Below are 17,138 nucleotides of genomic sequence, written 5' to 3' on the forward strand. Positions count from 1 at the left end.
GCCAAAAAAGACAAGGACAAAGATGGATGAGGATGGAGGGGGGGAGGGAAGGGAGGGGAGGGAAAGGGAAAAGAAGGAAGAGGAGGACAGAAGCTGGTACTTCCAGCTTCCCACTCTTGCTTTAATTTTTGAAGCTTCTTGCTTTTCTTTTCTTTTTTTGTTTTTTTTTGTTTTTGTTTTTTCGAGACAGGGTTTCTCTGTGTAACCCTGGCTGTCCTGGAACTCACTCTGTAGACCAGGCTGGCCTCGAACTCTCGAACTCAGAAATCCGCCTGCCTCTGCCTCCCAAGTGCTGGGATTAAAGGCGTGCGCCACCACTGCCCGGTGATTCTTGCTTTTCTTAGGTTTTCACTACAGGACTGAACCTAGCCTTCGTGTGCTAGATCACCTTTCACTCTGCAGCTCTTACACACACTGCTCGGTGTGTGAGTTACAGGACCTGCAGGTGGTCTCTAATGGAAAGTTCTACCACCATCCACCTATCTCCTTCCCCAGATTTCCCCACAGCAGCAGGACATGAAGCAGTTTGAACCTGCTCACATTTTTACATGACCTTATACCAAGAAACATGACAGAGCTGCTGAGTGTGTTCAAACTTCATTTGTATTCAACACATACAACTCACCACCTGGGAAAAGGCAATTTAAATATAGTTCTTAGTATAAGACAATGACCAAATTACTGCTGCAGTATTTGTATAAGAATGTAACCAGATTTAAAACATGAAAGAAGTCCCCGGACCACAGGTGGGAGAAGGGAGTATGCTGCCATGGCCAATCTCTAACTTGTGTGTTGGCTTAACTGGTTTAAAGCATGACTTTTTTTTTTTTTGTTCTTTTTTGTTTGTTTAGTTTTCTTTTTCTCTCCTCCATTCATGGTTTGCCTGCCCAAGAGAGTGTTCATTTTAACTGTTTGTTTGTTTGTTTGTTTGTTTGTTTTTCCAAGACAGTTTCTCTGTGTAGTGCTGGCTGCAGCTGTCGTTGAAAGTCAGAGATCCTCTAGCCTCTGTTTCCTTAGTGTTGAGATTAAAAATGAGTACCACCACCACCACCACCTGGCTTCTTCTTTTTAACTTTAATAAAATTGTCCTCAAGCTTAAAAACGAAAAAGCATACAGAAAAAGCAACCAAACAAAACTCTCTGCTCATTCTAAAATTCAGCATTCTGTAGCAAAATTTAAGTTGATTTAAAAAAAAAAAAAAGTCCTAGGAAATCTACCCCCAAGAGTCTACAAAGTCAAAGGTAACACTATTGCTTAAGATGTAAATACTGGAAATGAAGTGCCTATTTATAGAATAATAGTTGCAAGTAATGGTATATCAAGTATAAAGAGGCACCATAGCCATGGTGAGCTGAGGGGATGGCTCAGCAGGTAAGGTATTTGCCATAGGAAGGAAGTTCAAATTCCTAGAAGCTACATAAAAAGCCAGGTGGGCCTGATGGCTGGTGTAATCCAGGCCCAGATCAGCCAGGAGTCCCTGGAGCTAGCCAGACTAACCTGACAAACTGCTAGACTAGCAAGACTAGGTCTAAAGCAAGCTCCACCTTCAGAGACCCTGCATCAGGTGGAGAGTAAGCAAGAAGGACGCTCCACAGCAACCTCAGGTCTCCATAGGCATGTGCACACATGTGTACCTGTACATGTAAAGGAACACACACATCATACATATGCAAAGGGAGACTGCTGGAATTATAAGCTCAGTTGCAGATAGTTTGCCTAGCATGTGCAAAGTGCAGAGTGAAAGAAAAAAGTGAATCACTAAATCTTTCCCATCTTATTAGAATAATGTCACAGGAGAATGCTTATAGAGGAAAGCAAGCTAACACATCTGCCATACAGTTAATATAATATGAGGAAAAGGTTACACTCAAATATCAACATAGTTTTTTTTTTTTCTGGGTAGTGGGTTAGAAGAATTTTCCCCAAAATGTTAATGAATGCAAATTTCATTATAATTGATTATTTTACAATAAGACAAAAACTCAACTTTCTTTTTTACTCTGACATTACTTTACACTCATTAGATAAGGATAAAGCCCCTCTTCTTTTTTGGTTTTGCAAATGAGATAAGAGAAGCATTTCCCTGTGTAATTAGAAAGGAATTAGAAAGAAGGAAGAGATTTAACAACCAAATCATTAATCAAATGTATAAGAACCATGGATTTCTTGAAGAGGATTAAGAGTAAAGGAGAAAAGTGAGTTTTGGTGGAGCCTGCCTATAATCCACACATAAAGGGTTCAATCTGAGGTCAACTTGGGCTACATAGCAAATTCAAGACCAGTCTGGACTAAAAGGCAAAGAAAAAAACAGTCTGTCTCTAAAAAGAGTTCTTATAAGTTTATTTTTTTAAGACATTTTGAATATTTTTTTTATGTATGGATGCTGTGACTTCACACACACCAGAAGAGGGAATCAGATCTCATTGTGGATGGTTGTGAGCTACCATGTAATCTGGAGAATTCTCATCATTTCTGGAAATTGAACTCAGGACCTCTGGAAGAGCAGCCAGTGCTCTTAACCTCTGAGCCATCTATTAAGCCCCTTCTTTTAAGTTAAAAAAAGAAAAGGAAAAAAAGAGTTAAGAAAAAACATGAGCCAGGCAGTGGTGGCACATGCCTTTAACCCCAGCAGGTGGGAGGCAGAGGCAGGCGGATTTCTGAGTTCAAGGACAGCCTGGTCTACAGAGTGAGTTCCAGGACAGCCAGGGCTACACAGAGAAACCCTGTCTGGAAAAACAAAAACAAAAAACAAAAAACAAACAAACAAACAAAACAAAAACAAAAAAAAAGAAAAAGAAAAAAAGAAAGAAAAAGCAGGAAATGGTAGATGTTAAACTCAGGATAGATTAGTGGTGGAGAGCTTGGATGTGCTTGTCCCCATTACAGCTATCCAGAAATATGCACACATTATGAATGTTTATGTTTTATGTTGCAGGATATTTGATCACACTGTGAACCTCAGACTGTGCTGTTTACTGGAAAAACCTGTTTCTAGTTGTGGTGTGGCTCAGCCCCTAGCACATACCTTTAATTCCTCTGGCTAGAATACAGACACACCCTTATCACACACCTTTAATCTCAAACAATTAAAGTTATTTGTAGTCAGAAGCATATGAGAACAGAGAAAAAAGAGAGAGTACTTAAGAGAGCAGTGCAGAGAGAAGAGGAGAGAGACAGCTTTACCTGGACAGTTGTACGGAAACAGGTTGCAGGGAAAGAACAAGCTAAACACGGGTGAAGATAGAACAAGACAGAGAACGAGAGGGAACCAGAAGATTAGAACATATTGCCAAAGGTAGTATAAAGCCAAGCAGAGCAATTCAGTCAAAGCTGAAATAAGCTGGTTTGAACCAGGCAGCATGAAGAGGAGTTTTGAGCCAGGAGAGCTGAGTTGACTAGCCAGCCAGAGTTCAAAAATAGCTAAAAAGAATGAATTTATTTGGCAATAAGTCTCAGAAGCTGAAAATATTCTAGGTCTAGATAAGATTGTACAGAAGCTAGATGCTTCCAGGACTAGGCTTAGGTAAGCAGACAGAGGCAGTAAACCTCTGAGACAACAATTACATCAGGTGAATAAAAGATACTTTTACATTATGTATGTATGCAAGTATAAGTATATATAATATGGAAAAGCGTGAACACAGGTATGGGTGTTATGAGAGGTATTGCTCACTTGAGCACACAGAACCATCACACTTTATCAACAGCTCAAGATAATTTCCCTAAATTATGGGGTTTTTTTTTTGTCTTTTTTTTTTTTTTTTTGGTTTTTCCAGACAGGGTTTCTCTGTGTAGCCCTGGCTGTCCTGGAACTCACTCTGTAGACCAGGCTGGCCTTGAACTCAGAAATCCACCTGTCTCTGCCTCCCAAGTGCCGGGATAAAAGGCGTGCACCACCACTGCCCAGCTAAATAATGGTTAAGATATGAAATTCTTTTTAAACTACTAAGTCCATAAATAGTAATTTCAAAATATTTTAGATATGAGGGAACCAGATATGGTATGATGATAATGTGATGATTAAATCGAGCTTTAAAAATAGTTCACTTGGCGGAAAGGATTAAACAAGAAATTAATTTATAGCTAGTCTCTAACCATTTCTGACATCGACCTGTTGTCCCAGGAAATGTTCGTGGACCCCAAAAAGACCACCAAGGAGCTGATTCCGATGTAGTCACATTAGGGTCTCTTTATTCAAGCTCGAGCTTGGGCCATACTGTCTCTGAAGCTGAAGAACAGGAGGGGGTCCCTGAGCCCAGTTTTAGGCAAGCATTTATAAAGACAAAAAGTTCGAGGCCAGCCTGGTCTACATCTATCTAGCCTGGTAAACATCTGAATAGGGGCCTACTATGGCCTTTAACATAATTGGCTTGTGCTGGAAGCCAAATCATAAACTTAACATCTGCTTTTCTCCTGGTTGGTGGCTGTTAGGAAGTGAAGTGTCAGGCGCAGGCTTGTAACCTGGAGGTGCAGATTTGTTGGGGAATAACCTGGAAACTCCTGCTAGGTGCCAGCTGGTTAGTTAACTCAAGTCCAACCTTAGGTCAGGTTCTCTAAGATGGAGTCTGAACCCAAAAGATTTGGTCTTTCAGACCTAAGAATTCTAATTAAGAATGAAGAAAATGGCCGGGCGGTGGTGGCGCACGCCTTTAATCCCAGCACTTGGGAGGCAGAGGCAGGTGGATTTCTGAGTTCGAGGCCAGCCTGAACTGTCTACAGAGTGAGGTCCAGGACAGGACAGCCAGAACTACACAGAGAAACCCTGTCTTGAAAAACAAAAAAAACAAACAAACAAAAAAAAAGAAGAAGAAAACGTGGAGTAGGAAGTAGGAATGTTGTAATTATGCAGGTTTTGAAATGCAGGCTAATTATACCCATCATTCATCAATATTTGAATGAGTCTAGAGAGGCTAGTACACACAACACAAATGTCAGCTTTTTAAATTTAAAACAAACTGGTATAAGTGTTCATGTGTGTATACACGAGCCTGTATGGTTGCAAATGCATGTGTGTATCCTCCTGCCTCAACTCCCTAGGCTGAGATTACAGGTGCATCTTGCCATGACTGACTTTTTAAAAGGAATCTGAGTTCAGGTTCTCAAAATTGCAGACAAGCACTTTATCAACTGAGCCATCTCTGAAGTCCAGCAGCTCTTGACAGTGATGACCTGTCATAACTAAACTTCTGTGCTACAGCATATTTGATATAGGTAGACACTATCATTTATATACATGTAAAAACTGCTTATCAGATTCAATACTACACGCTATGCTACCTCGTTCTCACACTCGGATGGAAGACTGTTTACTGACTGAGCCATCTTCCCATCCCAACCCCCCTTTTTTCCCAAGTAGCCCAGGATGGCCTGGAACTCAGAGATCCACCACCCACCTCTGCCTCCTGAGTGCTGGGATTAAAGGTATGCGCACCACCGACGCCTGGATCCCATTCCTAATTCTTTAAAGAGATTTCCTTGTATAGCTATGATGAGAGAAAAGAGCTGGTCGGTGGTAGCTTAGAAGAACGTTACAGAATGGACAAGTGTATACTAACAGAGAAAGGAGGAGGAAGGATGGGAAAGAAGGCATGATGTGTCCTATCCTGCAAGCCAGGGAGGTACCAAGAAGAGCAAAAAATAGCCAGGCTAAAAACAAGAATCTACATAAATAGATGAGTTGAAGGGGTCATGTGCACATACACATGTGCACAAAAATAATATTAGAAGAGTTTGGCAGGTCTTTAAAAAGTTAAAGATAGAGTTATTATTTAAGCTGGTAATTCCACTCCTGGCTAGATGCTGATGAGATGTTAAAATACATGTTTGTGATGTAAATCTATAATCCTAGCACTCAAAAGGGTAAGGCAGAAGGGTCCTGAGTTAGGGGCCAGCCTAGACTATAGAATGAGACTCTGTCTCAGAAAATATGCTCATGAAAAAATCTGAACTCAACTGTTCAGAGCATCGTGACTATCATAAGATAGTCGTAAGAGGGTGAAGGTGAAAACAGCTTGCTGTCCTTCAGGTGATAAGTGGACAAAGAAAATGTGTACATTCGACACAGTAGTATTCAGCCATTAAAAAGAATGGCAGGATGACCCAGTCTACAGTGTGGATGAACCCTGAAGAAACTTGTCGTGAAAGAGCATATGACTCCATATAATTAATGAAGGCCTGCGGTATGAAATGTAGACAGAAAACAGATTCCAGGTGGCAGCCTATGACTGAGGGGAGGGAGGGGACCAGGATGACAGCTCTTAAGTAGTGAAAACCTGTGACTGTGGTGAGGATTGCTGTGGAGACACCAAAGCCACTCAAGTGAACACTTTATTTTCTTGGTAGTAGGGGCTGAGCCCAAGGCCTAGCACACGCTAGGGAAGTTATCCACCACTGAAAACATCCTCAGCCTGAATCGGACACTTTCTTTTCTTTCTTTTTTTTTTTTTTTTGGTTTTTCGAGACAAGGTTTCTCTGTGTAGTCCTGGCTGTCCTGGAACTCACTCTGTAGACTAGGCTAGCCTCGAACTCAGAAATCCGCCTGTCTCTGCCGCCTCCCAAGTGCTGGGGTTAAAGGCGTGCGCCACCACTGCCCGGCTGAATCGGACACTTTCAATCACTAAAATTGCATGGCACTGGAATGAGTTTAATAGAATTTTACCAAAATAAAAAATAAAAACAAAAATCAAGGAGGAAGATATTGGAAGCCCAAGCTAAAATGAAAATCAACCCTGTAAGAAAGAAAAATCAATCAGAAAACCAATGAGACAAAGCACCTTTCTGAGGCACCTACAAGACCAAGAAATCGATGCAGGCACGGGAGAGTAAACAGCAGGCAGCGTTCTTTCCAGTGGCATTAACAGTGAAATGTTCAGGAAAGTTACTTCTTTGTTGATAAAGTCTATCTACATGGTCTGCTAAAACTGCTGATTAAAATGTGCTGACTGGTGTGGAGAGCATTCACATGACCAGTTACCTGTTTTGCATGGTAAATTCATTCCCACTGCATGAGAGACCAGCACACCTAACCTGTAATTCTCTCCGTGTGCCCTCAAAGCAGTTAGCTCGATGCCTTATCCACAGCAGGCCCCAATAAATATTTGATGAATGAAACCAACTACCACAGTCGGAACCTGAGGCTCTGTAATTACACAAAGCATAATGCAGGACAAATTTTAGCCATTAAAATAAGAATAGCATGACATATTTGAAACACTTTAGTGGATCTTTAGATGATTTCAATTCTGTTAACAAGACATATACACAGGGCATAATTTAGGCATTTAATGTGAAAGTCAAAAGCCCATCAGAAAGACAAGGAGATTTGATGGAATGCTTAGAAAATGTGATTTTATTCATAGTATATTGCCATAAAACAAAGGCTTTTCTGTTATTTGAGTCACTTCAAATTTTACAATCTGTTTGCTTTTCTATTAAGTTTTCATGACAAATGCTAAAATTTGACCCATTTTCTTTTTCTGATACTATCCAATGGCTGCCCAACTATATGATACAATTATATTCTAACAAATTTAAAAGACCATGTGGCTTAGAGTTAAAAACAATAAGTTAATTAGGGCATAGGGGCATATGTCAGTACAGTGCAGGCTTACAATGAGCAAGGCTCTGGGTCCAGTTAGCTGTCCAAAACCCAGAAACTAAACCCCAACAGGAACAATAAAAATAAATCAACAAAAGAGAAATATCATTAGGATAAAAATGAAAATATATTTACCACATGATTTTTAAAAATAAGTAAGAGGTGTAAACACCACTTCACTTAATCAACTTCCAAGCATTATAATTCCAATACACAAGTAAAACAATCCATAGTCTGGAATGGCGCAGGGGTTGTAACTAACTACATGAAATATAAATACAGATGAATGGAAGGACACGCTAAAAAAAGCTTGTTTTCAGCTTAATTGTTGGTGCAGAATGCGCAGCAGGGGCGGGCTGCCTGGCAGCTGCTTTAGCTTTGCTCGCCTGGCTTGCTCGGACAGCAGTCTCCAGCCGTGCTTTCAGTTCAGGAGCAGCCCCCATCACCGTCTTGAAAGCATGTGGGTACAGAGGTCCAATATGCATTAAGTTCTGCAGTGCAAACTCATGAAGATCTTTGGAGATCGAACTTGCTGAGGCAAAAGAATTTTCATCCAGCAGGTAAGAGATCAAAGTGGGCACTAGAAGAGCGAGTAACTGGACTCCTGCAACAGAAGACAGAAGAGACTGGCCTGACTGCAGAGAATGCAACTTGACTGTTTGTCTTCATTTTCATTTAATGTGCACTGGTGTTCTGCCTGCATGTGTGCCTGTGTAAGGGTGTTAGATCCCCTGGGACTGCAGTTACAGACTGCTGTGAGCTACCATGTGGGAATTAAACACAGGTCCTCCAGAAGAAGAGCATTCAGTGCTCTCAACCGCTGACCCATCACTCCAGCCCTGCAGCTTGTCATTTTTAATAATAACACTATACTATATACTATATAACAGTGTTATGTATGTTATGTGTGCAACTATAGTTCAATAGCAAACAAGGCTGCAGCCATGTCTCAGAACTAAACGAGTCTCAAAGAAGAAAGGTTTAAAACATCAGTACAACTAAGGCATTATGAGTTCCATCTTCCAATTGGACCAATTTGCAGAATTAGTAAGATGTGCCAACAATAAACACGGTTTTACTTGGATTATAAATGTTTTACACTACAGCAAGACTTTTTTTTTTTTTTTGGTTTTTCAAGACAGGGTTTCTCTGTGTAGCCCTGGCTGACCTGGCACTCACTCTGTAGACCAGGCTAGCCTCGAACTCTCGAACTCAGAAATCCGCCTGCCTCTGCCTCCCAAGTGCTGGGATTAAAGGCGTGCGCCACCACTGCCCGGCAATATATGAACTTTTTAAATGTAAAATTTAAGAATAATGCTATGCAAAAATAAAGGTAGGGGTGGAGATATAGCTCAGTGATAAAACACACGCACCTGGGTTCAATTTCAATTCATAGGGGTAAAAACGTTAAAATCACTTAATAAATAGGATTAGATAGACTAGCGGGATAGTAATAAGTAAACAAACAATGATTTAGTGAATGAATGATGTTAATTCAATAGTAACACCTTTTAGTTTTTTAAAAATTGTATATAGTCATGTGACTTTAAGAGAGTAAACTTTTAGGATTAGAATTATCATTTAACTTTTCTGATCTCTTTGCAAACGTGATCTCTTTTCATGAAAAACTTTCCCAGGACATTGTGAAGACAGCTGAGAATTTTGAGAAGCTACTGTGTGACTGGAGATAGCTCAGCAGCCCATCATGGGCATGAAGCTATGCGCTCAATCTCCAGCAGGAACAAAATGAAGTAATGTCAAAACTGAGACCCTAAGGAAAAGAAGACTGTGCAGGAGGTGTTGCAAGAAGCAATAAATTAATGTGTAGGTTACTTTGGTAAAAAGTAGGATTAACTGTATTTTTATTTTACTAACTATAAACTTTATGAATAGGACTTAACCTTATTCACTTTGTAGTGGTAGCACTGATCTTACTATCCTTCAGTATTTAAAGTATTTTTGAACTGACTTGCCTTGCAATTCCTTAACAGATGCCCAAATTTAGATTTAAGCTTAACATGGAGACAGAGAGATGGGACCCCTGCCCCCATGCTGAGCATGGAGCCCGGGCTTGCATGTGAAGGCGAGCTCTTTCAACGCTCAGGTAGAAGGTCTTGAAAATTAGGAGCAGCTTAATGTTTAATTATAAGATAGTTGTTGAAATTTTTAGCCTTGCCACAATTAAAAATCAAATTTTAGTTTGTATCTGCATACATTTCTGGTTAAATAAAGGCATTTTGCAGTTTTCATGAAGCAAAAAGTTAAGTATCAGATCCTGAGGTATCTTATGATACTTGGTGCTTCTACTTCATGATTATAACAGAAGGCTTATGTAATTCATATTTTATTTTAAAAACCCTATTAAATTTGTACTGTTTCTAGTTCTTAAAAACACATTGCTAGAAAATTAAAAACAAAATCCATGTGTTAAAATGCCCTCAGTAATTCATTGAGTGTTCTTATTCATGAAAAATAAATATAAATAAATCCAAAACATTGTATTAGTAACATGAGCAAATACATCATGCATTCAGACCACAATTGCCCTCAATAAACTCACTGCTGCAAAGGCTGTGTTTAACATTAAGATTCATAAATAATACAGGTCTTCATTTTGGACTAGTGGCTTTTAATCAGAAAACACTTACTGTTCTGTTCTTCCCCAAGAGCAACCAATGTTTCAAGAACTTTAATTCCTTCTTGGACAGCCAAAAGTTCCGTGCTACTGGCTGGTCTGTTCCTCTCTGCAGCTTTCAGCCTCCCGACCACCAGCGGAGCCAAGGAGTGGATGTAGGGAGTGGAGAGCGCGCGATTGGAGTGCTGGAAGACGGAGAGGAGGAGCTGGTAGCATTTGGCCTGAACCTATGCAAGAGAGGTTTTCTTAATCAATGCATCTGGCAGATCTTAATTACACTGCACCTAAACAGCTACTGAAAGGCGAACAATGGAACTTAATGCTAACTAAATAAAACTGGAGACTAAAGAAATTCCTCAGACACAAGTTACCAAAAGCATCAGGATTACATAACCAATATTTCTACTGTGTGGGAACGCCAGAAACTAGAAAGTCTGACTTTTTTCAATTCTTCCTTCAGTGTATAATTGTCTCTCTAATTTTAATGAAATACAGTAAGGGACGCTAACAAATGACTGGCCTGAAATAAAGTTACAAAAACACACTAATTAGATGCATTAACCCCATTTGATTCTTTGGAAAACAACTGTTCATACCAATTTCTAGGTCTAGAAAGGAGACTTTCACTGGCTATACCTAGATTAGAAAAACCTCATATTAACTTTTTCTTTTCTTGTTTCTTGAGGCAAGTTCTCACTATATAGCTCCAGTGAGTGTGGAACTCACTATGTAGACTGAGCCAGCTTCAAATTTGTAGAGACAGAGTAGCCCCTCCTCCTGAGTGCTAGGATTAAAGGCATTTGTAACCATTCTCATCAGAGTAGCAACAATTTTGTTAAGAAGAGAGTCAGGGGGCTGCTCATCAATGTGTGGACAAAGGACAGAGTACACTCGGTTCAGTAGTTTGTTAGAAAGTAAATCACCAAATTCCTCTGCAAATAGAAAAATGTGGAGGACAGTTTAAGAATACAGGTCTCTGAGCTATGAATCTGAAGACTTTAAGGAAACTCAGGGTGGAGGTAGGAATATTCTATACTGATTTTCTTTTCCTGGTGCGCAGAATGTTTGAGAAGTCTTAACTTAGACTTTGACAAAATAAACTATAAAACTTGTTCATTAAAAGATGCAATAATGACAGGGGCGCAGGCCTTTAATCACAGCACTTGAGGGGCAGAGGCAGGCCAATCTCTGTGAGTTCAAAGCCAGCCTGGTCCATAGATCCTGTTCCCAGGACAGCTAGGCTACACAGAGAAATTCTGTCTCAGAAAACAAAAAGACAGAAAAGATGCACCAATGTTATCTTTTAACATCCTTGGTATCACTGAAATAAATACTATAAAACAAAGTCCATGTTATACAGTTAGGCAGGTAAGAACGTGTGTAGTGGCACACAAAGTACCTGCACATACACAAACATCACACGTATGCACACAGTAACAGACGTGGAAGTTCTTGTTGCATGCATCATCACATCTTAGTGAGCTCATCTGAAGGCCCTGACAAAGCAGGCTGTGGAAGGGTAGCTCACCCACGGGTCACATGAGTTCAGGGCACTTTTAAATCTGTTCATGCAGCCGTTCTGTAGGGACTGCACTCCTATTATCTCACTGCTGGCCGACCACAGGAAGAGTGCAATGGCTGTAAGTGTGCTCACTTCATCAGGTGCGGGCATACAATCATCTACAAAACAAAAGGCAAGCAACATGGGGAGATTTGGGGATTACAGACATGGACAACACTCTTTCGATGTTTACCAGAGTATGTCCCAACCTGAAAAATACAGATTACAAAATTCTCACTGTGGAACTATGGCGCTTCGGGCACCCTTTTAAAATTGGTGTGTTATACAGTTTGACAGGAGACAGACTCAAAGAGTCTCTCTGCAGACCACTTAACTACTATAGAAAGATGAAATGCAGCACTATAATGTGGAATTGTGGCAGGCGCCATGTTGACAAAATAATGAAAGTGCAGATTTGCTGTTGAGCTGCGTAACTATAATCCCAACACAGAGGAGGTAGAGGCAGGATTGTTGCCACAAACTTGAAGGCCTGTAGCCTGGCTACAGAGTAACATCAAAGCAGTTTAGACTACAAAGCACAACTTTGTCTTAAAAAGCAAAAACCAAGGGGCTGAAGAGATGTCTCTGCAGTTGAGGGCACTGGCTATTCTTCCAGAGGAGCTGGTATCAATTCCCAGCACCCACATGGCAGCTCATGGCTGTCTGTGGCTCCAGTTCTAGGGGATCCAATGCCCTTGTACCAAACATACATGCAGACAAAACATCAATGCATATGAAATAAAAAAAAATTTAAAAAGCAGAAATCAAGAGTTTCTTTTTTTTAATTTTTATTTGTTTATTTGCTTGCATGTTTGAGACAGGGTCTCTCTGCATAGATTTGGCTGACTGTCCTAAAACTCACTATGTAGACCAGACTGGCTTCAAACTCAGAGATGTACTTGCCTCTGCCTCCTGAATGCTGGGACTAAAGGTGCATGCCACCAAGCCTGGCCAAGAAATTCTTGATGTCGGACAACACAATATTATTACATGACTGTCTGAGAGAGATGTATGTTACTTATGTGATATTTCTGATAAGAAGGTATAAACTGAATGTATACAAGGGGAAAATTAAACAACTATAAATTAAGGAACATTCTACAGAATAGGTGTCCTGTAGTCTTCAAAAGCAGGAATGTGCATGGTTGCACACTCCTGATCCTAGCACTTGGTGGGCAGAGGCAGAGACAGGAACAATCTAGTCTATGTGAGTTCCAGAACAGCCAAGGCTACACAGATTAGCCCTGTCTTGAAAAAATGACAAAACAGAATAAAACCAAACTAGGAACATCATAAAAGATAAAGGCTAGGGAAATGCCCCAGACTAAACATGACAATAATGCAGAGAAAAGGGCATTCTTGGGACAACTTCTGAAACGTACACGTAACACTGCATTCCTCAGTTTGCTAACTCCTTTGTGGGTATTTAAGGAGTCACTCTGTTTTTAGGATACCTATGAAGTATTCAGGAGTAAAACATCACAAAGATGTCGGATTTTCTCAAATGGTTCAGTAAAGTTAATTGAGTAGCAATAATGATATATGAATTTTACAAAGGGTCCTATGGAGTGGTAGGCAATACCAAGGACAATACTGGAGTCTACAAATCTATTCTCGAACATCTTATTAAAGTTTGAAATTCTTTCAAAATAAAAGGTTCTAAAAATGAAAAAAAAAAAGTATTGTAACAATTTGAAAAGGAATCATTGCTCCCATCAGGATCCCCATGTGTGAACATAAATACAGACACACAAATGTTAAGTACAGGACCTCAGTTCTTTAAATAAGAAACATTTCCAGGCTGGAAATGCACCCCACAGGGAGCTTGCCCTCACCTTCAAGGGTTGGGAATACAGACATGAGCCTTGATGTCTGGCTCTGAAAAGGTTTCAACAAAGAATGTGGCAAACCTTTCCTTGTTAGTGTTTTTACAGCTATGACATTTTCTTTAAGAAAAAATTTAGGTGGGAAAGTTAAACACAGAAGAAAAGATAAAAACAATGAATAAGTTCTTCCCCTAAATTAAAAACAAATATAAAAATGCTTATATTCACCAAGACAAGGACAACACAAACTGACATATGGAGATGAGATTAGCAGATGTTGCTGATGGAATCATAAATTCATAAAGCAACACTGGACAGTAATTTGGCATTATCTAATGAAATTGGTGTTAAAATATGCATTTTCAGTTCTTATATGTGTCATAAAAAACATCAGGAATTTTTAAGGATGTTTATCACAACCATGTTTTTATTTTTTTTTATTTTTTATTTTATTTTTTATTTTTTTAAAGATTTATTTATTTACTTTATTTATGAATATACTGTAGCTGTCTTCAGACACACCAGAAGAGGGCATCCAATCTCATTACGGATGGTTGTGAGCCACCATGTGGTTGCTGGGATTTGAACTCAGGACCTCTGGAAGAGCAGTCAGTGCTCTTAACCGCTGAGCCATCTCTCCAGCCCACAACCATGTTTTTAATTGTGAAAAATTAGAAATTATAAAAAATACCCACTGTATTCTTACTGTAAGTAACTGGCAAATTAATTGAAAAAATAAAAGAATGAGATTTAACTTATATAAATTTACTTAAGTAAATTTAAATTTTAAAATACAAACAAATTCATATATTGTTCATAATTACTTATCTCACTTGATATAATACATGTAGATATATACAAATAACTACTTATTATTTTGTATATGTACATGTACATATAAAAAACTATTAACTAACATACATCAGCGTAAGAAATTCCTTATTTCTATATGCAGACATTGGATAAAATGTTTCAATATCAAGACTATAGTTCTATTTGGGGATATGTTAGAATAGTCATAACTATGTAGTCTCCTCTTTCACCACTTTTTCTTTGGAAATAAGGCCTCATTATATTGGTCCTGGCTGGCTTCAAACTCACTCTGTATGTAGACTTGGGTAGCCTTGAGCTCACGGAGAACCACCTGCCTTGCCTCTTATATGGTAGCAGGCATGTGCTATCCTGTCCTGCTCCTATTTTGTTATTTTTATTGAAACACATAGCCAGACATTGTGGGATATTTCTGTAATCTCAGGACTCAAGAGGCTGACATATGAGGATCATGAGTCTGAAGTTAGCCTAGGCTTCATAACAAGGCCATGTTTCAAAAAATAAAATAACAACAAAAAGAAGGAGGAAGAAGAGGAAAGAAGGAGAGAGGAAAGGAGAGAGGGAGGAAGAAAGGGAGGGAGGGAGAGAATTCCAAAGGGAGAGAGGACAAAAACACCCTGTAAGTAGACCATACCAATACATGTCAATTCTGGATCTATACTGTCTCTTTTGTAAACCTGGCAACATGCATATAAACAACTAGAAAAAGGCTTTTTAGAGCCTATACTCCAGGAAGATGAATTTATACTTCAAATCTGAGATATGATCAAACACCTCTCGGGTTGATTCAGTGTTGTACAGCAGTCTCCTGACAAGGTTATTCAAGTAATAATTTATTAAGGAACAAACATCTTAAAAAATTAAAACTTGGAGAACTCTGAGAGGCTACCTGGTTGAGAATACTCTAGGATGCAGGCAAGAGTGCTCCGGATAAGAGCTGTCCACTGCTTCTGAGTTTCCTCAGTTTTGGCCATTGAAAGTGTCACGATACTTTTTATCCCCTGAAGAGCTGCGCTGACTGGGGGAGGAACCTGGTTGTCCGCAGACTTTATTGCTGTGTCTTTCAATATTCTTGCAATTAAGAACAGGATTGTGGGCAGGATTGTCATACATCCTGAAATAAATCAAATAAGTTTTTGTAACCCCTTCAGTTCCCACATGATAGGTGTTTCCATCATGCAGACACACATAGACACACAGACACACACTGACACACACAGACATTATTTATAAACTGTGTTCTCCTCCCCCTCAGATAAGGGCTCCTGACTGTGTATAGGCTGGCTTCACAGCCCTGTGCTCAAGCAATCCTGCCTCAGTGCCACTATGCCTGGCTGACGGTGATTTAATATTATTTCTTTCCTTGGTTTTATTCACAGTTTACTGTACTACTATCGTAAATCAATGTCTAAAAATAACATAAAGTGCCACATTGTTTTTTGTTCCAACTGAATTTCAGTTCTATTACTTCCAATGTTAGGTATTTAACATTGGCCTTCATAATGGGAAGAGAACGGAGGGCAGAAACAGAGGGCTACTTTGAGTAGCCTGGGGAGTCTTACACAATTCTAAAATAATTAATCACCTTTCAGTATGCAAGAGTATGCAACTCAAGTCAGGAAAAGATACTATTGAGCAAGCAAATGCAGACAAAAGCGTCCTGGAGCCTGAGCCTGCCCTCAGTGAGGCTCCTTCCAAGAGACCATGATGGAGAAGTCACTGTTTCACGCTTGTCAGGGAAGAGCCAGGAAGGTCTGCTTGGGCTGAAATGGATCCACATACTTTCTGGTACTACTTTTACTTTAAAACTTAGGGAAAATCTGTTCCATGCCATAGCTCTTCATATTTACAGACAACGATCATCTTTAGTAACTACAGCTCTTCTCAGTGCTCCTTATGGTTGACTGCCACTGTCTTCAGGCATGCGTTAGTTTTCAATGACTCATGAATGGGAACCAGATTATAAAATGAGAGTTCAGTCATTCTCCCCATGTGTGTCTGTTGACTTCATGTCTTCCCTCAACCTTCAGGTTTCCGTTTGTTTTATGATTTGGGATTCAAACCAAGATGAGGGAGGACTTTGGACATGTGGGCATGGCTACCTTAGGCTGTAAGTTTTAGAAACTTTAGTCTTTTCCAGGCTGTTAAAGGCAGTCTATTAAAAATCCATTTAAAAGCTTATCATTTAGCAGCTGAGACTTAAGAAAGCAAAAAGAAACTGCTAAAATCCAAAGGAAACTCATCTTTGTCTACTTCCATACAGAACGCTCTCAAATACTGATCAATACCTACCAGCCGGTGAACAAAGTGACGGCAGATCTGAGAGAATGGTCACCGTGGCTGCCACCAAGCGTGCACTCTCTTCTGACAGCTGAGTTTTTATGGCCACGTGACTAGGAGAGTCTGACAACTTGGTACTCAGGTGTGGCATATGCCTTACTAAGATGAACATCAGCAGCTCCATGGTTGCAAACACAAGGGACTTGCCAGGAATGAGGCCACCGGTATCACCCCCTTCTCCTAATGTAGGACAGGACTCTTTTTCCATATCTTCTTCATCTTAGGAAAAGATATCATTTGACATTTCAAGCAAAAATATACATAATAAGCATATTTAAAACTATTTCTAAAGGATTTATAAGTAAATATGTAAATCATTACTAGGCATACTATTAGGTTTGTATTTC

At 39.7% G+C, this 17,138-nt stretch overlaps 1 protein-coding gene across 4 annotated transcripts in view; it reads right to left on the reverse strand.

Annotated features, from left to right (window-relative positions):
* Positions 1-7,326: 7,326 nt before the first annotated feature.
* Heatr5b (HEAT repeat containing 5B) overlaps positions 7,327-17,138 on the reverse strand; it is a 77,471-nt gene continuing 67,659 nt past the window's right edge. For all 4 annotated transcript variants that reach the window (XM_028773429.1, XM_028773431.1, XM_028773430.1 and 1 more), the window contains 5 exons: positions 16,744-17,010; positions 15,341-15,565; positions 11,762-11,913; positions 10,247-10,460; positions 7,327-8,202 (listed from right to left, as the gene is read on the reverse strand). In XM_028773429.1, coding sequence (XP_028629262.1) covers positions 7,898-8,202; positions 10,247-10,460; positions 11,762-11,913; positions 15,341-15,565; positions 16,744-17,010 — 1,163 coding nt within the window. In that variant the 3' untranslated portion in view covers positions 7,327-7,897. The remainder of the gene's footprint in view (positions 8,203-10,246; positions 10,461-11,761; positions 11,914-15,340; positions 15,566-16,743; positions 17,011-17,138) is intronic.

The sequence above is a fragment of the Grammomys surdaster genome, unplaced genomic scaffold (genome assembly GCF_004785775.1).
Source record: "Grammomys surdaster isolate TR1022 unplaced genomic scaffold, NIH_TR_1.0 227, whole genome shotgun sequence".
Lineage (NCBI taxonomy): Eukaryota > Metazoa > Chordata > Mammalia > Rodentia > Muridae > Grammomys > Grammomys surdaster.